Below are 18,172 nucleotides of genomic sequence, written 5' to 3'. Positions count from 1 at the left end.
TAGCCCACTATCATCTCGAATGATATCGTTGTGAGCCCTGATTTCTTGAAAAAGGGAGGCGTACTGATTGATTGATTGAAAGAAAGAAAAAAATGGGGATAAGGGAGGCGTACTACTATTTTGTGACACTTATGCTGTTCATAAATGTCACAAGAAAAGGCGTACGCCTCCCGTTTTCAGCAGATCGGGGCAGATAACGATATCAGTCGAGATTATGGTTGGCTAGGAGGGTGCTATGCAGTGAAGTCCATTTCTAAGAGTGTACTTTAATTTTGCGGGGCTTTCTCCACTGCGAAGTGCGCACTTTCGGAATATTGTGCCCTTCAGCCCTCGCCATAGATGTGTTTAAATATACTTTTCTGTCTCTCCCACACACACAATAGCTTTATGGAATTGAATTCCTGCTGCTAACAGGACTCTTCCCATGAAGGATATTCTGTACCACGCAATCCTGCTCCTGTCATAGCCTTAATAAGGCTGCAGTATGTTTAAATAAATAAAATTTCGTTTTGGCCGTACATTAGGACACTCAGATTACGCTCATTATAACGACGAGCTGTGTATTTATAATGACGGAGGGCGCTGTGTGCTAAGATTAAAACTTGGCGCGGTTCTACGGCGTAGAAGACAACTTATGGAACCTAAACTTTCAATGTCTACCTTTGTGCTCCGTTGAAGAACCTTATTACGAGATCAATATCGTCAGATGCCTCGCTAGAGAAGCGCATAAGGTACTCTTCTTTCGCCACATCAAATGCTGGTGTAGTTTTCGTATAAATAAAACTACTTTTCTGAAAAGTGTCTTGCACCGCCCGTTGCGAGATCAAGGTCTCAAATAATTACAGAAAGGGCAAGAACTAGAAAGTGTATATTAGGTAGCAAGTCACTTGAAAGGAACCCGTTACTTTTCCAAAGTAGCTTAGGAACTTCAAGTTTATTTTCCCTGCCTGTAACTTTGTTACATTTTTTGCACTGTACACTCTTAAAAATGAACTTCACCTCATAGCACGCTCCCAGCCAACCACCACCTCGAATGATATCGTTATCTGACCCGATTTGTTGAAAACGGGAGGCGTACGCCTTTCTTGTGACAATTATGAACAGCATAAGTGTCACAAAAAGGCGTACGCCTCCCGTTTTCAACAAATCAGGGCAGATAACGATATCATTTGAGAGTGTGGTTGGCTAAGAGCGTGCTATGCGGTGAAGTTCATTTTTTAGAGTGTAACTTGACTGCTAACGAATTCCTTTCGTCGAGTAACTTCCCGATCTCTCGGTAATATCTACTCCAACTCTCTGAGAAATAGCAATTTAACTTCACCATTTTGACAACGTATTTTGCACCCAGAGTGGATGAATAATAATTGAGCTCTCGCTGTATTCACTGTGCCACTTACACACAGTGAAGCTGTCACTATGAGAGAGTCTGCTTTCTGAATGTGGGACGTCATTGGGACGTTTGATCCAACAGCCTCATTCTTCTTTCACCGTTTGTTAGTTTATCCTTTATTTCCTAATTCGTTCCTTTTCTTTTTATTTATGTTATTCTTATTTTATTTATTTTCCTTCTTTCTTGGCGGAATAGCAAGCCAACGTCCCGTTTGGTTGACCTTTCCTCCCTTTTTTCCTTTGTTCTAATAAATATACCCCCCTACCCCCAAACAGACGCCTCCATCACTGTACGCCCACTACCATTCGAGAACTGCGTCGTGCTGTCGTTCACTTACGTAAAGGCAATTTTCTCTGGAATGGGATCTAGTGTATGTATCCGGTTGTAGGATATCCTATTTCTGTAAAGCGTGATTGTGACCGTCGCTACGAGGCAAAAAAAGAAAATACACGGATCTACAGTGCTGGACTGAACTTTGAGGAACACCGAGCGGCGGTATTTGAAGTCCCTGTTGTGACATCCCATCGAGGTAGTCATTAAAGCGAAGTCGTCTTTCTTTTGCCGCCAGGACGTCGCCAAGGGAGAAAATGACGGTGCTCCAGTGTTCCGTAGCTTTTGCCTCCCTTCCCATCTACCTCAACTCACTTTACTCAGCTATCATCATCATCATCATAATAATAATGGTTCTTTTATGCGGTTTATGTGGCCAGGCAGCCAGAAGGACAGGCAGACAAAGTCGGGCCGAAGGTATAGTAGGTCAACGATAACTGCCACGGGCGCATTGCATGCTTGACCGTTGATGAGAGCTCATGCTCCCGTGGTCGCTGTTAATGGTCATGATGCACCCTAGCCGAAGGCTGCATAGTTGTGGAAATGCTTGTAGGAGCTTCGAGGGGAGCTACACCAGCACTTCCACCGAATAACAGGCACAGAAGGGATGCGGGCCCAGCTTTTTCCTTTCAATCATCATCATCATCATCATCATCATCATCAAGGGACGCGCACCGGGCACTCTGATGGCGTTGACACCTACCAACTACACTCTTAGAAATTAACCTCGCCACGCAGCACGCTCCTAGCCAACCATCATCCCGAATGGCAACGTTCTAGCCCCTTATTTGTTGAAAACTGGAGGCGGAGCCTATTCTGTGCCGTGCATAATGACACAAAATAGGCTCCGCCTCCCGTTTTCAACAAATCGGGGGCGAGAACGTTTTGTCATTCGGGATGATGGTTGGCTAGGAGCGTGCTCTGTGGTGAAGTTCATTTTTTAGAGTGTACCACCAGTCACGTTGCTGGCAGCTCCTGGGTCATGTCGAAACCTGGCAAGTTTTGTCCTCGAGTCCCACAACCGCGCTGTGCTGTTCCATGTTTTCCCTGGGTTTCGTGCTAGACTTTCCAGACGGAGGTTGGTAACTCCCCCATGAAGTCAGCCCAGGACAAATACTACGGTCCACCAGTCTCTTATTCCTTCCTGCTGTCCTCCCTCCATCTCAATCCCGCTCATAATCACAGTGGGCTCGAGGCGCTAGTAACAAAAAAATAAGATCCTCGCGGTTCTATATAGTACCACCCATTAGATGAAGTCGGAAGAATCCGTACGGCTTTGCCTTATAATCAGCACTTTGGAATTACGAGAAAAACCGAAATATAATTGCGTTATCAGATTATATGATCTACAGTCCACAGATTCAACTTTCATCGATGTTAGTATTCCTACCGCTATGCTTGCTTCTGGAATGCAAGAGTGCTCTACACATGCTGTGCTGCGCCTTCGTCATTAGAAGCTCCTCCTCCTCCTCCTCCTCTTGCCGAATAAATTCCCTCGTCTGGCGGCATTTGTATCTCTCGCACGTCTGAACCAGCAAACATCCGCATGTCGTTTGCCTGGAGAGGGATGAAAACGGTAACGAAATTAGGCAAATCCAGTTCGTTACGTCCATATGTGCTAGGATCACGATAACATATTTCTTTTCTTCCTCTGCAAAGGCGTTTGTACGCTGTGGCGGAGCACTCGGGCACGTACTTTGTTTTTGCTGTCTTTCGCTCGCTTTTTTTTTAAATTCGTCGTTAGCGCCGCGAAGCAACAGTGGCCATGAGCGGAGTACAAACGTGGATAGATGCAAAAGAGTTCCTGGGTTTTCCTCAGACGCTTTCAGACATATGTCGGCACAGTTCCCCTAGAAGTCGGCCCAGGACGCACATTTCCCCAGGGCGTCAGTCGTGACGTTGCCCACATACGTGAGGCCGACAACGGCAAGCCCTTTCGACATCACCACCACCACCACCAGATGCAAAAGAGGACAGCAGGAAGGAGATGGGAGACCGGGGGTTAGTATGCGTCCCGGGTCGACTTCAGGGGGAACTGGGCCGACATTCGTCCTCGAACGTCTGCCGGAAAACACAGAGAGAACCTGGGACAGCACTGTCGGTGGGAGGATTCGAACCCGCAGCCTCCCAGTCTTCAGCGACGACCTTGGCTAACACCAACAAGGGTATCCCTTTGCAAACTCGGTCATGCCGCTAGTTTTTGTATCGCTTTCAACACTGATATCAAGGTAAATTTCTTGTTTTATGTCTATCAGATGTAGCGTAACGGAGCTAATGTGGAGGAGACCCTTGAGGATAAAAATGAGGATAAAAACAATGACGTAAGCTGCCGTGGCATGGATGTTGGGAGGACCAGGGCTAGTTCGGGGTCATAGCCGTCGAGCATAGCCGTCGGAGACGCTCCCCATCGACTGCCTGTGATGTAGCGCGTGACATTAACGACGGATGTGGCTTTCTCCTTTCTGCGTTGAACTTCGGCTGACCAGGACAGAGATCTGTCCACGATGACCCCAAGAAACCTGTGACGTGTTACTCTTCGGAGCTGTTGACCATTGACTTGAAGCTGAAACTTCGGTAAACGTTTCCTCGTGAACGGCATCACTACTGTTTTCTCTAACGACACATCCATGCCCCGTTGAGACAAGAAGATGGTAACCTTGTTTAGTGCCTCCTGAAGACGTGTACGAAGCTTTCGCTGGCCACTGTTTCCCGGAAGACCACAGACATAAGTCATCGGCATTCATACTCAGACGTACACCTCGTGGTAAAAGGGACGGGAGTGTCGCCAGTAGGGCATTAAAAAGCATGGGACTGAGTACTGCTCCCTGTGGCAGTCCTGCGGTCACTGAGTGTTTCTGTGTATCCCCGGTGCTGGTACGTATGAACACCGCCCGGCCACTTAAATTCTCCCTTATTTTTCACGCCAGTCACGGTCATTGCTGCTATGTAGTTACGTTACTGCAGGTATGCGACTAACTGTGTGTTGTCCACGAACCGTGATATATCTACCTCCCGCATTCGATTGAAGTCAGTACGATTTCGCAACGACTAACCACAACACACAAATATTTTGAGGTTAGATAAGCTGAGTGTGCACTTAACGCTGTGTTTGAATCTTTTACACTCTTAAAAATGAGTTTCACCGCATAGCACGCTCCTAGCCAACAATCATCTCGAATGATATCGTTATCTGCCCTGATTTGTTGAAAACGGGAGGCGTGCGCCTTTTTTGTGACACTTATGCTGTTCATAATTGTCACAAAAAAGGCGTACGCCTCCCGTTTTCAACAAATCAGGGCAGATAACGATATCATTCGAGATAATGGTTAGCTAGGAGCGTGCTATGTGGTGAAACTCATTTTTAAGAGTGTACAATTGCAGTAATTTATTTGCAAAACACACATGTAGTACTTGAATGAGAGCCCAATTTAGAAAATTCAAAGTCCTTCCTCAAGGACGACGAGGGCTGAAAAAGCTCCATTTTTCCGCGTCGTCTTTCGGTGTCCTAAGCTCAGGTTTGGTGTTGGTATGGAGATAGGACGATTCGTATTCCACTTCTCAGGATTTTATATATATATATATATATATATAATGTAAACTAAAGCCAGTTTACCAGTTAAAGTGTAAAGTTAAAGTGTACCAGCCACTGCCTGCGCAGAATGGCGTAAATGCCACATCCTCCACAACTCAGAAGATAAAACGGTATCATTCTGACATGCATACAGCATTCGCTCGTTGACGCTACCTGCAAGGCCGTTCTGACGACAATGACGTGGTGAGTTAAAACGCTTCCAGAGGCTGTACTGTCTGGGTCCTTCCTGAGGCTTCAAGAATACTTTCCGGACGGAATGCGTGCACAGTTCCTCCTCAAGTCCGGCACTTACTCAGGAGAGCACCTACCCGTCCCTTCCACCTGTCCTTCGTCTGTACGCTGCTCACAGCCACAGTTGCTACGCGGCGTTAACTTGGAATTATAAGAATTGTTTTCGGGGACGGTTATCCCTGCTGCTGTTACGCGGCGAAGTCGTTCCTTCCCTTTAATTCGGCGTGAACACCGCGAAGCAACGGTGGGCTTTGGGCATTGGGAGATTGAGACGTGGCAGATACGGTGGTGTAGTACCCGCCATGGCGCAACTTCGAGGGTAATTGATGATGATCATGATTGAAAGAAATTGTCAAGGGTAATTGCGTTGTCATCTGTCAGGAAAGTTTGCTGAAAAATCCAATAAGACAAGACAGCCGTTGGTGCGATTCGATCCAATGGCCTTCCTCTCTGTAACGTGACGTCACTGGAGTGGAGTCGTGGAGTCACCACGAACCAGCCGATCCTCTGTCACCTTGATCGCGACAGTGCTAGTGAAGTCTTGTTTCTGGAGTATGGTAAGACCAATTGCCGGTGAAATCTAAGACCCTCAGCGTAGTAACCGTAAGATAAGGGATTAAATGGCATAAATGAATAGGGTAGAGTAGATTGTGCAAATACTCCATCGTGTAAAAGCCCGACGTGGGAAAAACGACTGAAACCAAAGGATCACAAGGATACGTACAACCAGGCGTAGGAAAACAGAACGACATAGCAAACTGGACACTGAGAACAAGGTCAAGCATGAGTGAGTAGTCAAAGAAGGCGTCTGAATGGCTCCCTTCCCTTACAAGGTCTTCCCTTGGGCCTTCCGTTAATGAGCCTTCCCTTACAGGGAGTTTGCGTGTTACAGTTTGCCTTCAAATAATCGTAGGAAGTCTCCTTAATAAAACCCTAAGGCTCGATACTGTAGCCGTCAGAGTATTCCTTATCTTACCTATCTCAGGTACCATATGGATAATGTCTCTTTGAAACCACGTCCCAGCAGGTGTCCGTAACGTTTCGCAGATGTCGTCGCCACTGCGAGATGGAATGTCTTCTCATGTATGTTTTTCACAGTGCTCGATCAACATTCAAACCGCGCGACCCCTACGCATATCTTCAAAACCAGCAGCGTCATGGAGAGGAAGCAGCATACGCGTTTGCGCGGAGACATGAAGTTCATGTTGAAAGCAGACAGGAGGCGGAATAAAATCCCTCTGCCAGCTGCGCTACCTGAGCTTTTCCCTCCCTTATTTCCCTGTTTCCCCCCTCTCTTTGCAGCCCTCTCCACATTTCTCCAGGTGTGTACGTAGGTGATGGCCGCAGTAGCTTCACTCCGCTAATACGAAAAAAAAAAAACGCATTACCACCTTTTTCCAACTATTCCCCCTTCTCCGCTATAAACTCGTAATACCGCTTCGACGTTCAAACCAAACGTACAAAAAAAAAATTCTCCGTCTAACATGCTTTCACGAAGCGACGTCCTCGCCGCAGATCTGAAAACTCTAATAGCAGAGCCGCTCTCCTTTCATGCGGCGGTAAACAAAGTTCCGTCCCATCGACAGTCCATCAGGGACGCGCGCTCCATTACAAGCAACAAACTCCATCGCGCAACAACCACCGCTATTGAGAGACCGCTTTCAGCTAAATTACTTCTTCCCTAAACTCGCGCCGAACATCCCTTCTCAACCCTAAAACGTTCCCCCTTTCTCCCCTCCCCCCCACCACCAGGTTTTACAACTTCACTCTCGCTTCTCTAATTCATTCCGGCTTTCAAATTAAACCCAGCACACAAACGCCCAACGAAACGTCAACTCACAAAGAAAGGGAGGGCCGTCGCTCCACCTGCACAATGTTGCCCGTTACACGACGACGCTTCGTAAAATGTCGCCAGAATTGGCGATTGCGTTGTTCCATCCCAGAAAGCAAGGGACGATTTTTAACGCCCATTCTTGGTGAACCTCATCGTTCTCGCACCCTTTGTACCTCTCTCGCGCGCACAACAGAACGTGTGCAATGCGCATGCGCGATCCCTCTTTTTCCCTGTGCTCCAGCCTCTTCCCGAATCCGGAGCTCCTCGTCAGAAGGTAGGGCGAGCAACAAGCCGCCGCCGCCGCCGGGTCTTTCAACTCCGGTGCTGAGTCGCCGCACGTGATGTGAAGGCTACGGCTGTGCCCGTTAGCTACTAGGTGGAGACGGGACCAGTTTAGGATTTTAGGGAAGGGGGGCAACTTTGGAACGGGATATATATATTTTTTTTGAGGGGGGACAATAATGTGGTGGTGCTTGCGGCGTGGCAGTGTCATCGTGAGGGGATGGTTTGGTTACCTGGTGATTGTGCTGTCGGCAAGGTTTCTGTGCGAAGCGGATGCAGCACGAGGGCTGCCAGACCGGATACCTATTGGTAAGCCCCATCTGCCGTATGGTCTTCTTCTCTCTCTCTCTCTCTCTCTCTCTCTCTTTATATTATAAGAAAAACTGTGGCGAACACCGTCAAGGATTCGAGGACGTCAAGGATATTTTGACTTGTTGTACTCAAGTAGATTGCGCAAAGGAATATACAAATGCGCCGTCAGGGAAAACAAGTTCACTCCTCAGAAATTAGACAACCTATTTTCTTCTTCTTTGTTCTTTTTTCTTTTTCTTTTTCTTATCTTTTTTTTTTACGTTCAATCTCAATCTCTAGACAACGTATTACAAGTTCCGAATACTGTCAAAGCGACCTTCCTCCCAAGATGTGTTGAATGATGACTGCAACTCCTGCCCGCTACCCTAAACGTCACCAAACTCAGACTGTTCCACGAACGCTGCAGTAGTAAAGCCTGTTGATGTTGCCAGTAGCAAGCAACCTTGTGCTAAGCTAAATGCTGCCTTTTACTCGAAGGGGCGTTTGTGAATGAACTGTCGTGTAATAACGGTACCTTCTGACAGCATTCTTGGCGTACCCGAACCTTGTAGCATTGCTGAGCAAAACTGACAGAACGAACGGCATTGAAAGAGAACGCGTGGCACGCATGCTTACGATGAGCCGCCCTATAAAATGGAACCGAACCTCTACGTCTCATTTCCTGAGTAAGGGAACATCGGCTGTTTTTTTTTTTTTTTTTTTTACAATTTCCACTAACGGTAATGTCTAAGGAAGGCGTACATCCTCCATCAGTGAAAACAGGATGTCGTCGACCGTGTCCTGCAGTGAAGTTCTCTTCCTTTAATACATCTATATGGCTCCGGCAACTTGTTGCTTCGTTCTATGGTTCCCTTCTGATTCCTGCTTGTGTTGTCGTCACTTTTTCTACTTGCGCTGCTGATTGGGGTTGATGTCGATAGGCGTCACTCTGATTGAAGAAACACGCGTAACGGGAGAAACATGTAATTCGTAACCGCTGAAGCAGAGACTAGAGGATTAGACTTTCAATTTCTTCCATTTCCCTAATATCATTTACGAACGAAGAACATACTATAAAAACTCATTAACATTGAAAAAAATGGTTACGAATAAAAGCGAGCTGGTGAAGCTGATGCTTAATGTAAAACCCTGAGACTAGGGAACAGGAAGGGACAGACACAACACGAAATCTCAAGACTTCAGTCTTGAGACTTCGTGTTGTGTCTGTCTCTTCGTGTTCTCTATATAATCTCGGGGATTTACATTATGCACCATTAACATTGTTGCCTAGCTTTTTGAAGTAACTTCACCAGGTACGTCCGACGAACGTATTTTTCTGAAATTTCATTGTTGCCTACATGCTTTCTACTACCCAGTGAATGCACCGAACCTGTTAATCGATCACACCTGGCGTTCGTTATCAGTCTTGCCATTTTTGCACTTGGACGTTTGCACTTGGCTCATCACCTGGTAAGGTATATCCTGATGCACGCGGCGAGCGTCGGAGCGCATTAACGGTCATGCTTTTGCCATCCTACCTGTTGCCATGGCAATGACGGCTTCGGCTAACAACGTTAGTCAATTAACTGCCCTAGAAAAAGAAGATCGGGTGCGGAAAGAAGAACCTGAGGACGTCGGCGCCCGTTAAAAAGTTTCCCTGCGTCTCAGATTTCATGACAGGCTGGGAGACGGAGTCGACGAGACGCGACAGTTGTGTTTTCTTAAGAAAGAAAAAGTCTAATGACCTACGTCAATGGAACTAAAAAAACAAAAAATAAACATTTTGTTTTCTTTTGCTATAGCGCGCACTACATGCCCTACGTAGTTTTCGTTTTCTCACTATACCTTCATGTTGATGTTTGATGTTGTTGTTGATGATGTTGTTGAAAATTAATGTTTTTATTCCGTGTCAGCGCCGCGAAGCGACTGCGGCTAAAAATTAATGTAAGCGCACAAAGCTCCAGCTTGCATCAGCTTCTCAGTGCTTCTCATTTGATGCACTGCAGCTTCAACTTAAAGTTGGCAACCAATGTTGGGTTCCAAAGTTGGCAACCAAAGGTGGACAGGGACAAAAACAGGGAAATACGAACTACCCCCCGTATTGTTCCTGTAGTTCTCTACGCTTCTCAAGAATGCACACGTAATAATAAAAGCGTTCATAAAACTTAAAAATTCAGTAAAAACATTCATAATAACAAAGTTAGTTGCTTCGCCCCGTGCAATCTGTACGCTGATTGATGAGGATGTCGACGTTGATGACGATGAGACGCTAATTGATGAGGATGGTCAGCGCGGAAATACGTGTGATTGAAGAAGCGATTGATGTCGTGTCGTTGTTCTTAGGTTGATGAGAACACACTTCTTGGCTGAGACTTCTATGACGGCGAAGGTTCGTCTAATCTCGTCTAATCAGTCAAAAGCGTTGCGCATTGTCCCATCCTCCAGACTCCAATTAAATAAATATAAGCGAACATTACAGTATTATCTATGGTCAAGAGAAGAAAATGTTTTGTAATATTTCTAGCGAAGTTTGTTTGAAGTTCGTTTGAAACGTTAGATGCAGACATCCTAATGCGAATATACATATTGAGTATTGTCATATTGAGTCCCATTGTCCCATTCCCATTGTCCCATTCTCCACTCTCACCTTTCCTTTCATCTCACAATATCAACGTATCCTCCCAGTCCACCATTCAATATGAGAATACACAATACACGCTCTCGTTGATAATTAGCACAAATGCTTAATAGCACGCATATTACCTTCTTTACACATTACTTTTAGAGCTTCGCGCATTGCGCAGAACCGCTATGCTATTCCTTACGATGTACTAAAACTCTGTAATAACAGGGAAAAAAAAAGAACAGAAAGGCTGGTGATCACAGGAGTCGGTTTGTCTTGTACGATGACCATGAAGACGAATATGTATACTGAAAACCATCGACACCTGGTCAAAGGTCAACATACACACGCCTCCTTCAACGCAACATGAAACACGCATTTCGCAAATACACACCATCTGGAGTTTCAACATTAAACAACCGGAAGCATCCATTTCCTGTTGCTTCTCTGGTTTTTTTGTATCGATGATTTAATTTTTGTAAGTCGGAGCTTGGTTTCACCCAGTTTGAAACAGATCGAGTGGTGCTGCTGTAGGCGACCGCGCATAAAGGTACCAAGAGCCTCTCATTTGAAGAGAACGTAAAAATACATAGTTTTTTTTACACAAAGAGCCGCATACAAAAACACAAGGGAGGGCATTAAGTTATGACGAATGTTTTAACTGACATGTAGAGACAGAGCGCCGAAGAGACACAGACACAAAAGCGCATATAGGAAACGTCAGTGGTACTACACACACATGTTCTGAACGCGTGCAATCTTATACCCCTGTCACACGGGCATTTCGATCCTTCTCGAATCCGATCTGCATCGAACTTCCCGAGCACGCTCCAGTTTTGACGCTGCTACACGGCCACTTTCAATGCGCATTGAATGGTTGACCTGTGCAAATGAATAAACGGAACTCATTAATTTCGCGTTTCCTATATAACAGCGATATTAGTGGTAATTTATCGTATACCGATGTAAGCATCATTTGTAGCTTCGCGCGCATGTCCGTCTTAAGTTATGACAGTTCACCGGGGTCGAGGATGCAAATGGCGGCCGTCGAGCCGTCTTGAAATTCTCAATCCTGTTATGGGAACTGTCTTGAGTCGAGCAGGATCAAAGTTCGATCCTGCTTGGAAGTGGCCGTGTAGCACCATCCGATCTGCATTGGGTTCAAGCAGGTTCGGTTGAGCAGGATCGAAAATGCCCGTGTGACAGGGGTCCCGTGTGACAGGGGTCCCAGGGGGGTGACAGGGGTCCCAAATGCCCGTGTGACAGTTTTATCTCGATCCCGAAATCCCGTCCCGGGATCTCGGCATTACTCCGGAACAAATCCCGATAACCCGGGACTGAAAAAAAAAAAATGACGCGGGATTTCCAACTCGTTGCGTGAGTAAGCAAACAGAGCTGAGCGGCGAGTCGGTGAGCACGAATGAGCAAACCAGGAGCTGGACATTAAGGAGCGGGAGTCACAAGTTGCGGCCTCTGGCAAAAGGCTCGCCCTTATTTGCCCTTATTTTCCCGGCTGCGAGTACATGGGTTTGCCGATCGAAACCTAGGTAAACTTTTGCACAAAGGCGCCAGAACCGTTGTCTCTGTAGTGATGGCCTGTCGCTGTAGCGACGGTCTGTCGTCTCCATTTGACGTTACATGCTATGTGATGACCGACATGAGCGCCCTCTGTTCCCCGACTTTTGTGGCATTGCCATCAACCTCCCCCCCTCTCCCGTGTAGATGCCCCCTCTCCCAAGTGTTTGCGCACGCTGACGATGTCTTCGTGGTACTATACCCTTGAGCTTGCACTGAAGACATGTGAAGACTATGATACTGTTTCTGAGGCGGGACTGAACAGATCTGAAGTGCCGCTCTTTATTTTTTTTTTTTTAAATCTCCATTCTTTCTACCGGCCAACGTTAGGACGTGCTTGATTGCTATAAGCGGTCCAAGAAGCCCTTGAATGTCGTGCTAACGAACTGGGGACCATTATCGGTAACGTGCTGAACGGGAAGGACTTGAGCAGAGAAAAATGGTTTCGAAGTGGGCTTCCACAGTCGAAGCAACTTTTGTACACGTCATAGCCTGCACTTCTGGTCATTTACTAGAAATTCTTGGTGTTGATTTTGACAGTGCTTGTGAATTTGAATGCCCGACGCACCAGGAAGCTGCCACGCTTCTTCCTTTCGCTTCGTTGAACCCTAGTTTTCACACACGCCCCTCGGACAGCTGCCCCTCGTGCTGCATGTGTGAGACATAGTTTCTTTTGCGATATCATGATCTGTATCACGACACGCAACATATTTCTGGGTGAATCAGTTTTCGATGATATCCCGAGAGCGAAAGTGCCCTGGGGGGGGTTACGTAGGGGAAAGGTGCGGTCAGCATGCTCTGAAGCGGAGTCTCGGTGCACCCAGGGGACGGAGCAGAGGGAGGGGTGAAGAGGGAGGGAAGAGATGATGGTGGCACAGGAGAGGGAAGAGCGTGCTAACTCTATTGCTCTGGCATTTGGGTAGTCCAAGGGAGGACTACCGACCACAGAAAACATGGACAAATCGTGGTTATTTTCTTCCGGGACATCTCTAACGAAATGAATCATCAGCCTGCCAGCATCTGCCAACCACCCCTTGTACTAGAACTTTCACGTCGTCCTGTCTCTTTCCCTCTCTCTTGTGTCTTTCGTGCTTTGTTATTATGAACTTTCCATACATTGGGCTGCACGGGACGTGCCCAATGAAGGTCGCTACCAGAGCATTCGAATAATAATAATAATAATAATAATAATAATAATAATAATAATAATAATAATAATAATAATAATAAAAAGTACGCCTTCGTGCGAATAGTGACTTTTGCTTTCTCTCGAAAATCGTGTACTCATTAATGCACAAGCATCACAATGAACTTAAAGTACTTGGGGTTGAATGCCAGGAGTCTTATCAGTGATGTGCTCGTTTTCGACAGAGTTGCCAAGGGAGAGCGCAACCATGATTTTCCCATCCACCCCTATGCAACTGCATTTTGATGCACGTTGTGCTGCTTGAGTGACGGAAAGAAAATGGGAGTGGGGCGTACACCCCGCTTCCCTGAAATCAAACGTGTGGTGGCGGTAGCGTTGGTACGATGTTCAAAGGAAGAGAAGTGAAAATCAAACATGTCGCCAGCCGCACCAGTGCGTCGAAGTGTCTCATGTTCGGAGTTTATGAGATGGCCGCAAGGGGGCGCTCCGCATGTTCGCACACGTGACACAGACGGTGCCGAACATTAGCATCCCGTCAGTCCCTTTTAATCAACATTCTGCTCAGTGCAGCCGCGAAGAGCTTCAGCGTCGTTTTCAGGCGCGACTCCCCGCGGACAGTGGCATAATTACGTGGCCTAACAGCTGTTGGCGGTGTCATTAGGAGGACTGGATCTTGATCAGCACTTTCATTGAGGTCGACAACGGAGCGAACAGGGAGGAAGCGAGCGTCGTAGATGGATTAATTAAACGCGAGACGCTCGGACGACGTCGGCAGATATTGTCATGCAGTCTGTGTCTTGCGCGGCGTGCTGGTCTCGTCCGGTCGCACGTAGCGACATATTCGATAAGTATGATAAAGGGATTCGCGCCTGATTGCATATATAGTAAGATTGGAGATTGGGCACGCATTTTGGGTTAGGTCGTTATCGTGATTAGCGAGGATTGATTCACTCTGACAGAAATAACGAACGTAAAGTAGTTTGTAACAGCTTGAACGCGCCTATAGGGTGTTTTCACATGAAGTCAGACGAACGCGTTTGGTCGCCATGGTGGTATTCGCATATTTGGCGCAGCTGCGGATATTATCTAGTATTTACTGGAAAACGAAGCCTTGAGTGTTGTTTTGGAATCCTGTCGCGTTTGTACCGTTCTTTTTCTTCCCGAAGACACTTCGTCATTGTCGTTCTTACGTTTTCTTTTATCAAAACCATGATTGTTGCATTGAAAAATAGCGCAGTGTGTCATCTTTCAATGCCGACAGCACGAAATGTGACCACCAGTGGGTGGAGCGTACGAGCATGCACGTCACTGCCACGTCACAATGCGACGTAGGTGAAAACTCCCTATGATAAGATTGGAGATTGGGCACGCGTTTTGGGTTGGGTCATTATCGTGATTAGCGAGGGTTGATCCACTATTTCCTGACAGAAATAACAAATGTTAAATAGTTTGTTGCAACTGGAACGCGCTTATACCAACGTGCAGGTTCGTCAGCGACACTTGTGGTACTCGTGGAGAGAGGAGAAGACGAAGAAGTACAATGACGTTCGAGTATCGGAAGATTGCCTATGGTAGATTGACCTCCGAAGTTATCGTCCGTTTGGCAGAATGCGAAAGGTGCCGCTAACTTTTCGTGACCGTTTGTACTGACATATTGGCACATTATTACAGAGCCGTGTGTATGTTGCAGTAACGACGGTATCGTTATCCCTTCCTTCCTCTCTCCCTTGCGGTGAAAGCGTCACGTTCTTCTGCGCAGGGGTTTTCTTTTTTTTTTCCTTTTTTTTTTTTTTTGTTAGAGGCTATTGCTGAAGAATTTCGAACTGCCAGATGAACCACGCGTTATCATGTACTCACAGACTTGTTCGTGACTGTTGCCAAGTGCAAGATAAGAGTAACGATACAAGTGTGACAACATTTCTTATAGGCTATGGGTTCGAACCCGGGAGAGCATGCCACCAACTTGGTGGCGTGGTACAATTTCTTTGTGCACGTTGTTGTCCGAGAAGGACGTCTAGCGGGAGATTTTCATTAATTCGTTTTTTTTATTAATTAATTCGTGAGCTGACCGCAGCGGCGTCGCTCATGGTTACTAATCGTCTCGCGGACTGCGACCCCCCAAATATTTTTTTTAAAGATTCGCTTTATATTTATTGTTTCGCCAGCGGCACAGGGGCTGTTGCAGCAAAGTTTACACAGCGCCATTTCGGGCCCAAGCGGTCACGTATCCAAACAGTAGAGAGTTTCATCGGCGGGTTCTGTATGGTGTTTCAAGCGGTATGCGTAAAAGTGAGCTACAAATTCTGCAGGAGATCCACAGAAAAAGCGGTGCATCTTGCCAAACTGCGAACAACTCGAAGGTCAAGTATTTAAAAGTGCCACGTCGTCTGCTAAACTTCCGCGCGTTGCATATTTTGAGGCGCTGACGTCGCTGCTCACTCGCGCCACCTGGCCCACAGAAACAGGTCTATGGTCGTGTGGGTACCAACCCCAAGGTCACTCTGAATACTGGGAGGTGACGGGTTCGAAATCGTCCACCGCCTGTTTTTGTCGCGGGTGTTCTCCGGGTTTCCTGGTGGACTTTCCCGCTACACGCAGTTTCCCCTTTACCCGGAACGCATATACTAACCTTCTGTCTTCCACTATACTTGCTGTTGTCCTCTCTTCATCTGTCTGTACGCCACGCATAGCCACAGTTGCTGCTCGGTGCTAGCACGGATTTTCCTTAAAGACATCTATATTGTTGGACTGTCAATGAGGCTTAACTACCTTTTGCACGTTTAGTTAACATTTAAAAGAAATTTGAAGAATTCCAGCGACTCGAAAAGACAACCCTGAAGTAAAATACGAACCTTTCTTGAACCGTGCTGTAGGACGGCTCACTGGAAAACTGATTCGAGTATATCTCACTCCTCTCGAATGTTCCGTTGCCTCACGAGTGTCCAACGTGATGTAAATAAAAATAAATAATATGAAATATATACACGCATGGAAGGTATATCTACGGCAACATCTTCTGCGTTTTCATTTTTCGAAACATTCATCCGTTCATCTGCGTAGGTTCTCCCAAGTTTTTCATTTTATTTTTGTTATTGTTTGTGAGAGCTGAAAAACGCCAGCATTCCGAGAGGACATTCTCCGTCTTCCATCCGCCGTCAAACCCCGTGGTTGTCTCTGCAATTGAGCCGCCTTGAGTGCTCTTCCGTTTCACGCTCTATCTGGTTTTTTCCCAGAGGGTTTTCCAGGAAGAACGAATGCTTCCCCTTCACAGTCGAAATTCGATTTTCAACTTACGAAGATATCCGCGTCGTTTTATTATTAGTATTATTTTATTAATATTCTCGATTTCCTCTTTCTTTCTGGGCCCGGAACTATTTTATCGATAACGCGATATCACTTTGATGTATATTGCTTTCGACCCTGCTGGACAGCGTGCCATGGATACGTGAGTTAATGGCCGTCAGTTCTGCTTCCGCTAATGAAGTCATAGTATCTGTTTTCTGGAGCACATGATCCGGATTAATGCAATCTGGATCCACAAGGTATGACAACATTATACGTTGCGATCCAGGGGCTGCACGAACGGTATACTCTTCCTGATTCTGATTGGCTCGGAGGATGGGGCGGGTTTTATACGGGTAAACACGAGATATAACCAAGGGCGGTTTACAGCCCCCCTCTGCGATCGCGGATATATCGGCATCATTCCGCACATGGTGTTCGTAACGCAGCAAAGTCATGTCTATGAAGCGCAGATAGGGACAAACCATCCTTGTCCGTGCGCTTTCCAAATAAGCTGTGAGTTCCCCCGACGGGAAATACTCCCCCACATTACGACCCTCATTCCAGGCAAGCTGCCTTTACAGGCATGTCATACTGCCGCTGTGTGGAGGAAAAACATTGTGACAGTGCGCGCAGGACGTAACGCGATGACGTAAAAGAAATTCAAACCTATATATTCCCCTCTTTCCCCGCTAGCTGACCCCTTTTTGCATATAGATTGGGCGTTATCGCCCGCGGCACGGTCGTAAAATTTGTCAGGAAACTCGTAATCGTGTCCCCGTACCTGGATTGGCTGGTACAGTTCATTATCTTTACGCGGTTTCTTTCCGTCTTCCGCGCTTCGTAGATTAGCGTGTTGGCAGGGCAGGCAGGGTTAATGCTGTCCTTTGACATTCTTTGTGTCGCGCAGAAAATCTGACGTCCGTTCTATTAAGCGTCGACGTTTTTTGAAAGTGTGGCTGCTGTCTGCTGGGCAAGTATGGAAGCTAACACTGGCATCGCGTGCTATGCGTGTTGCAAGTGAAGCCCAACTTCGTTTTGCTATGTTGGCTGGCAAAAAACGAACCACGTCTTTTTTTGCGTTTATTGGCACGTATTCAACTCGTACGAATGGATTGGTAAAAAAATAAATAATAATAATGGAGACGTTAGTCCCAAACTGCTCGGGACTGGCTACTCCAGGACGAGCTATTAAGGGCTCATTGTATGTAAAAAAAATGAAAGGAAAGGAGGGTGGCGGAAAGAAGAAAGGGAAAACTATTGAAAGCTATACAGACTGTGAATCACACATGCCCAGACTCGATGTCCCATTGGCCAACGCATTTCTGTTCAAGATATGCGCCCATCCTTCGTCGTTGTGTTCAACGTGGGGTGTGCGTGAAGATTCAGAACATATCCTTCTCGAATGTGCGCGGTTTCGAACTGCACGTTTGCAACTTCGGAGATCCCTGGACCGTCTTGATAGCCCACCCTTTGACGTTGTGAAAGTGCTGGGCGAATGGCCTGCGATTCATCGTCAGGGTGCTGAGCGCTCACTCATCTCCTTCGTTAAGAGCATAGCAGAACTCTCGTCTTTTTAGACGTTCTTTTTTGCT

At 46.6% G+C, this 18,172-nt stretch overlaps 1 protein-coding gene across 5 annotated transcripts in view; it reads left to right on the top strand.

Moving 5' to 3' along the window:
• LOC135394968 (glutamate receptor 1-like) overlaps positions 1–18,172 on the top strand; it is a 191,763-nt gene that overhangs the window by 44,049 nt on the left and 129,542 nt on the right. For 3 of the 5 annotated variants that reach the window (XM_064626092.1, XM_064626090.1, XM_064626091.1), the window contains exon 1: positions 7,668–7,968. The exons of the other annotated variants lie outside the window; for them this stretch is intronic. In XM_064626092.1, the coding sequence (XP_064482162.1) occupies positions 7,839–7,968 (130 nt within the window). In that variant the 5' untranslated portion in view covers positions 7,668–7,838. Of the gene's footprint in view, positions 1–7,667; positions 7,969–18,172 lie in introns of those variants that run through there. 5 annotated transcript variants of the gene reach the window in all.

The sequence above is a fragment of the Ornithodoros turicata genome, chromosome 5 (genome assembly GCF_037126465.1).
Source record: "Ornithodoros turicata isolate Travis chromosome 5, ASM3712646v1, whole genome shotgun sequence".
In the NCBI taxonomy this organism is placed as follows: Eukaryota; Metazoa; Arthropoda; class Arachnida; order Ixodida; family Argasidae; genus Ornithodoros; species Ornithodoros turicata.
Note: the sequence above shows the minus strand (reverse complement) of the source record. Positions and strands in the feature narration are given on the sequence as shown.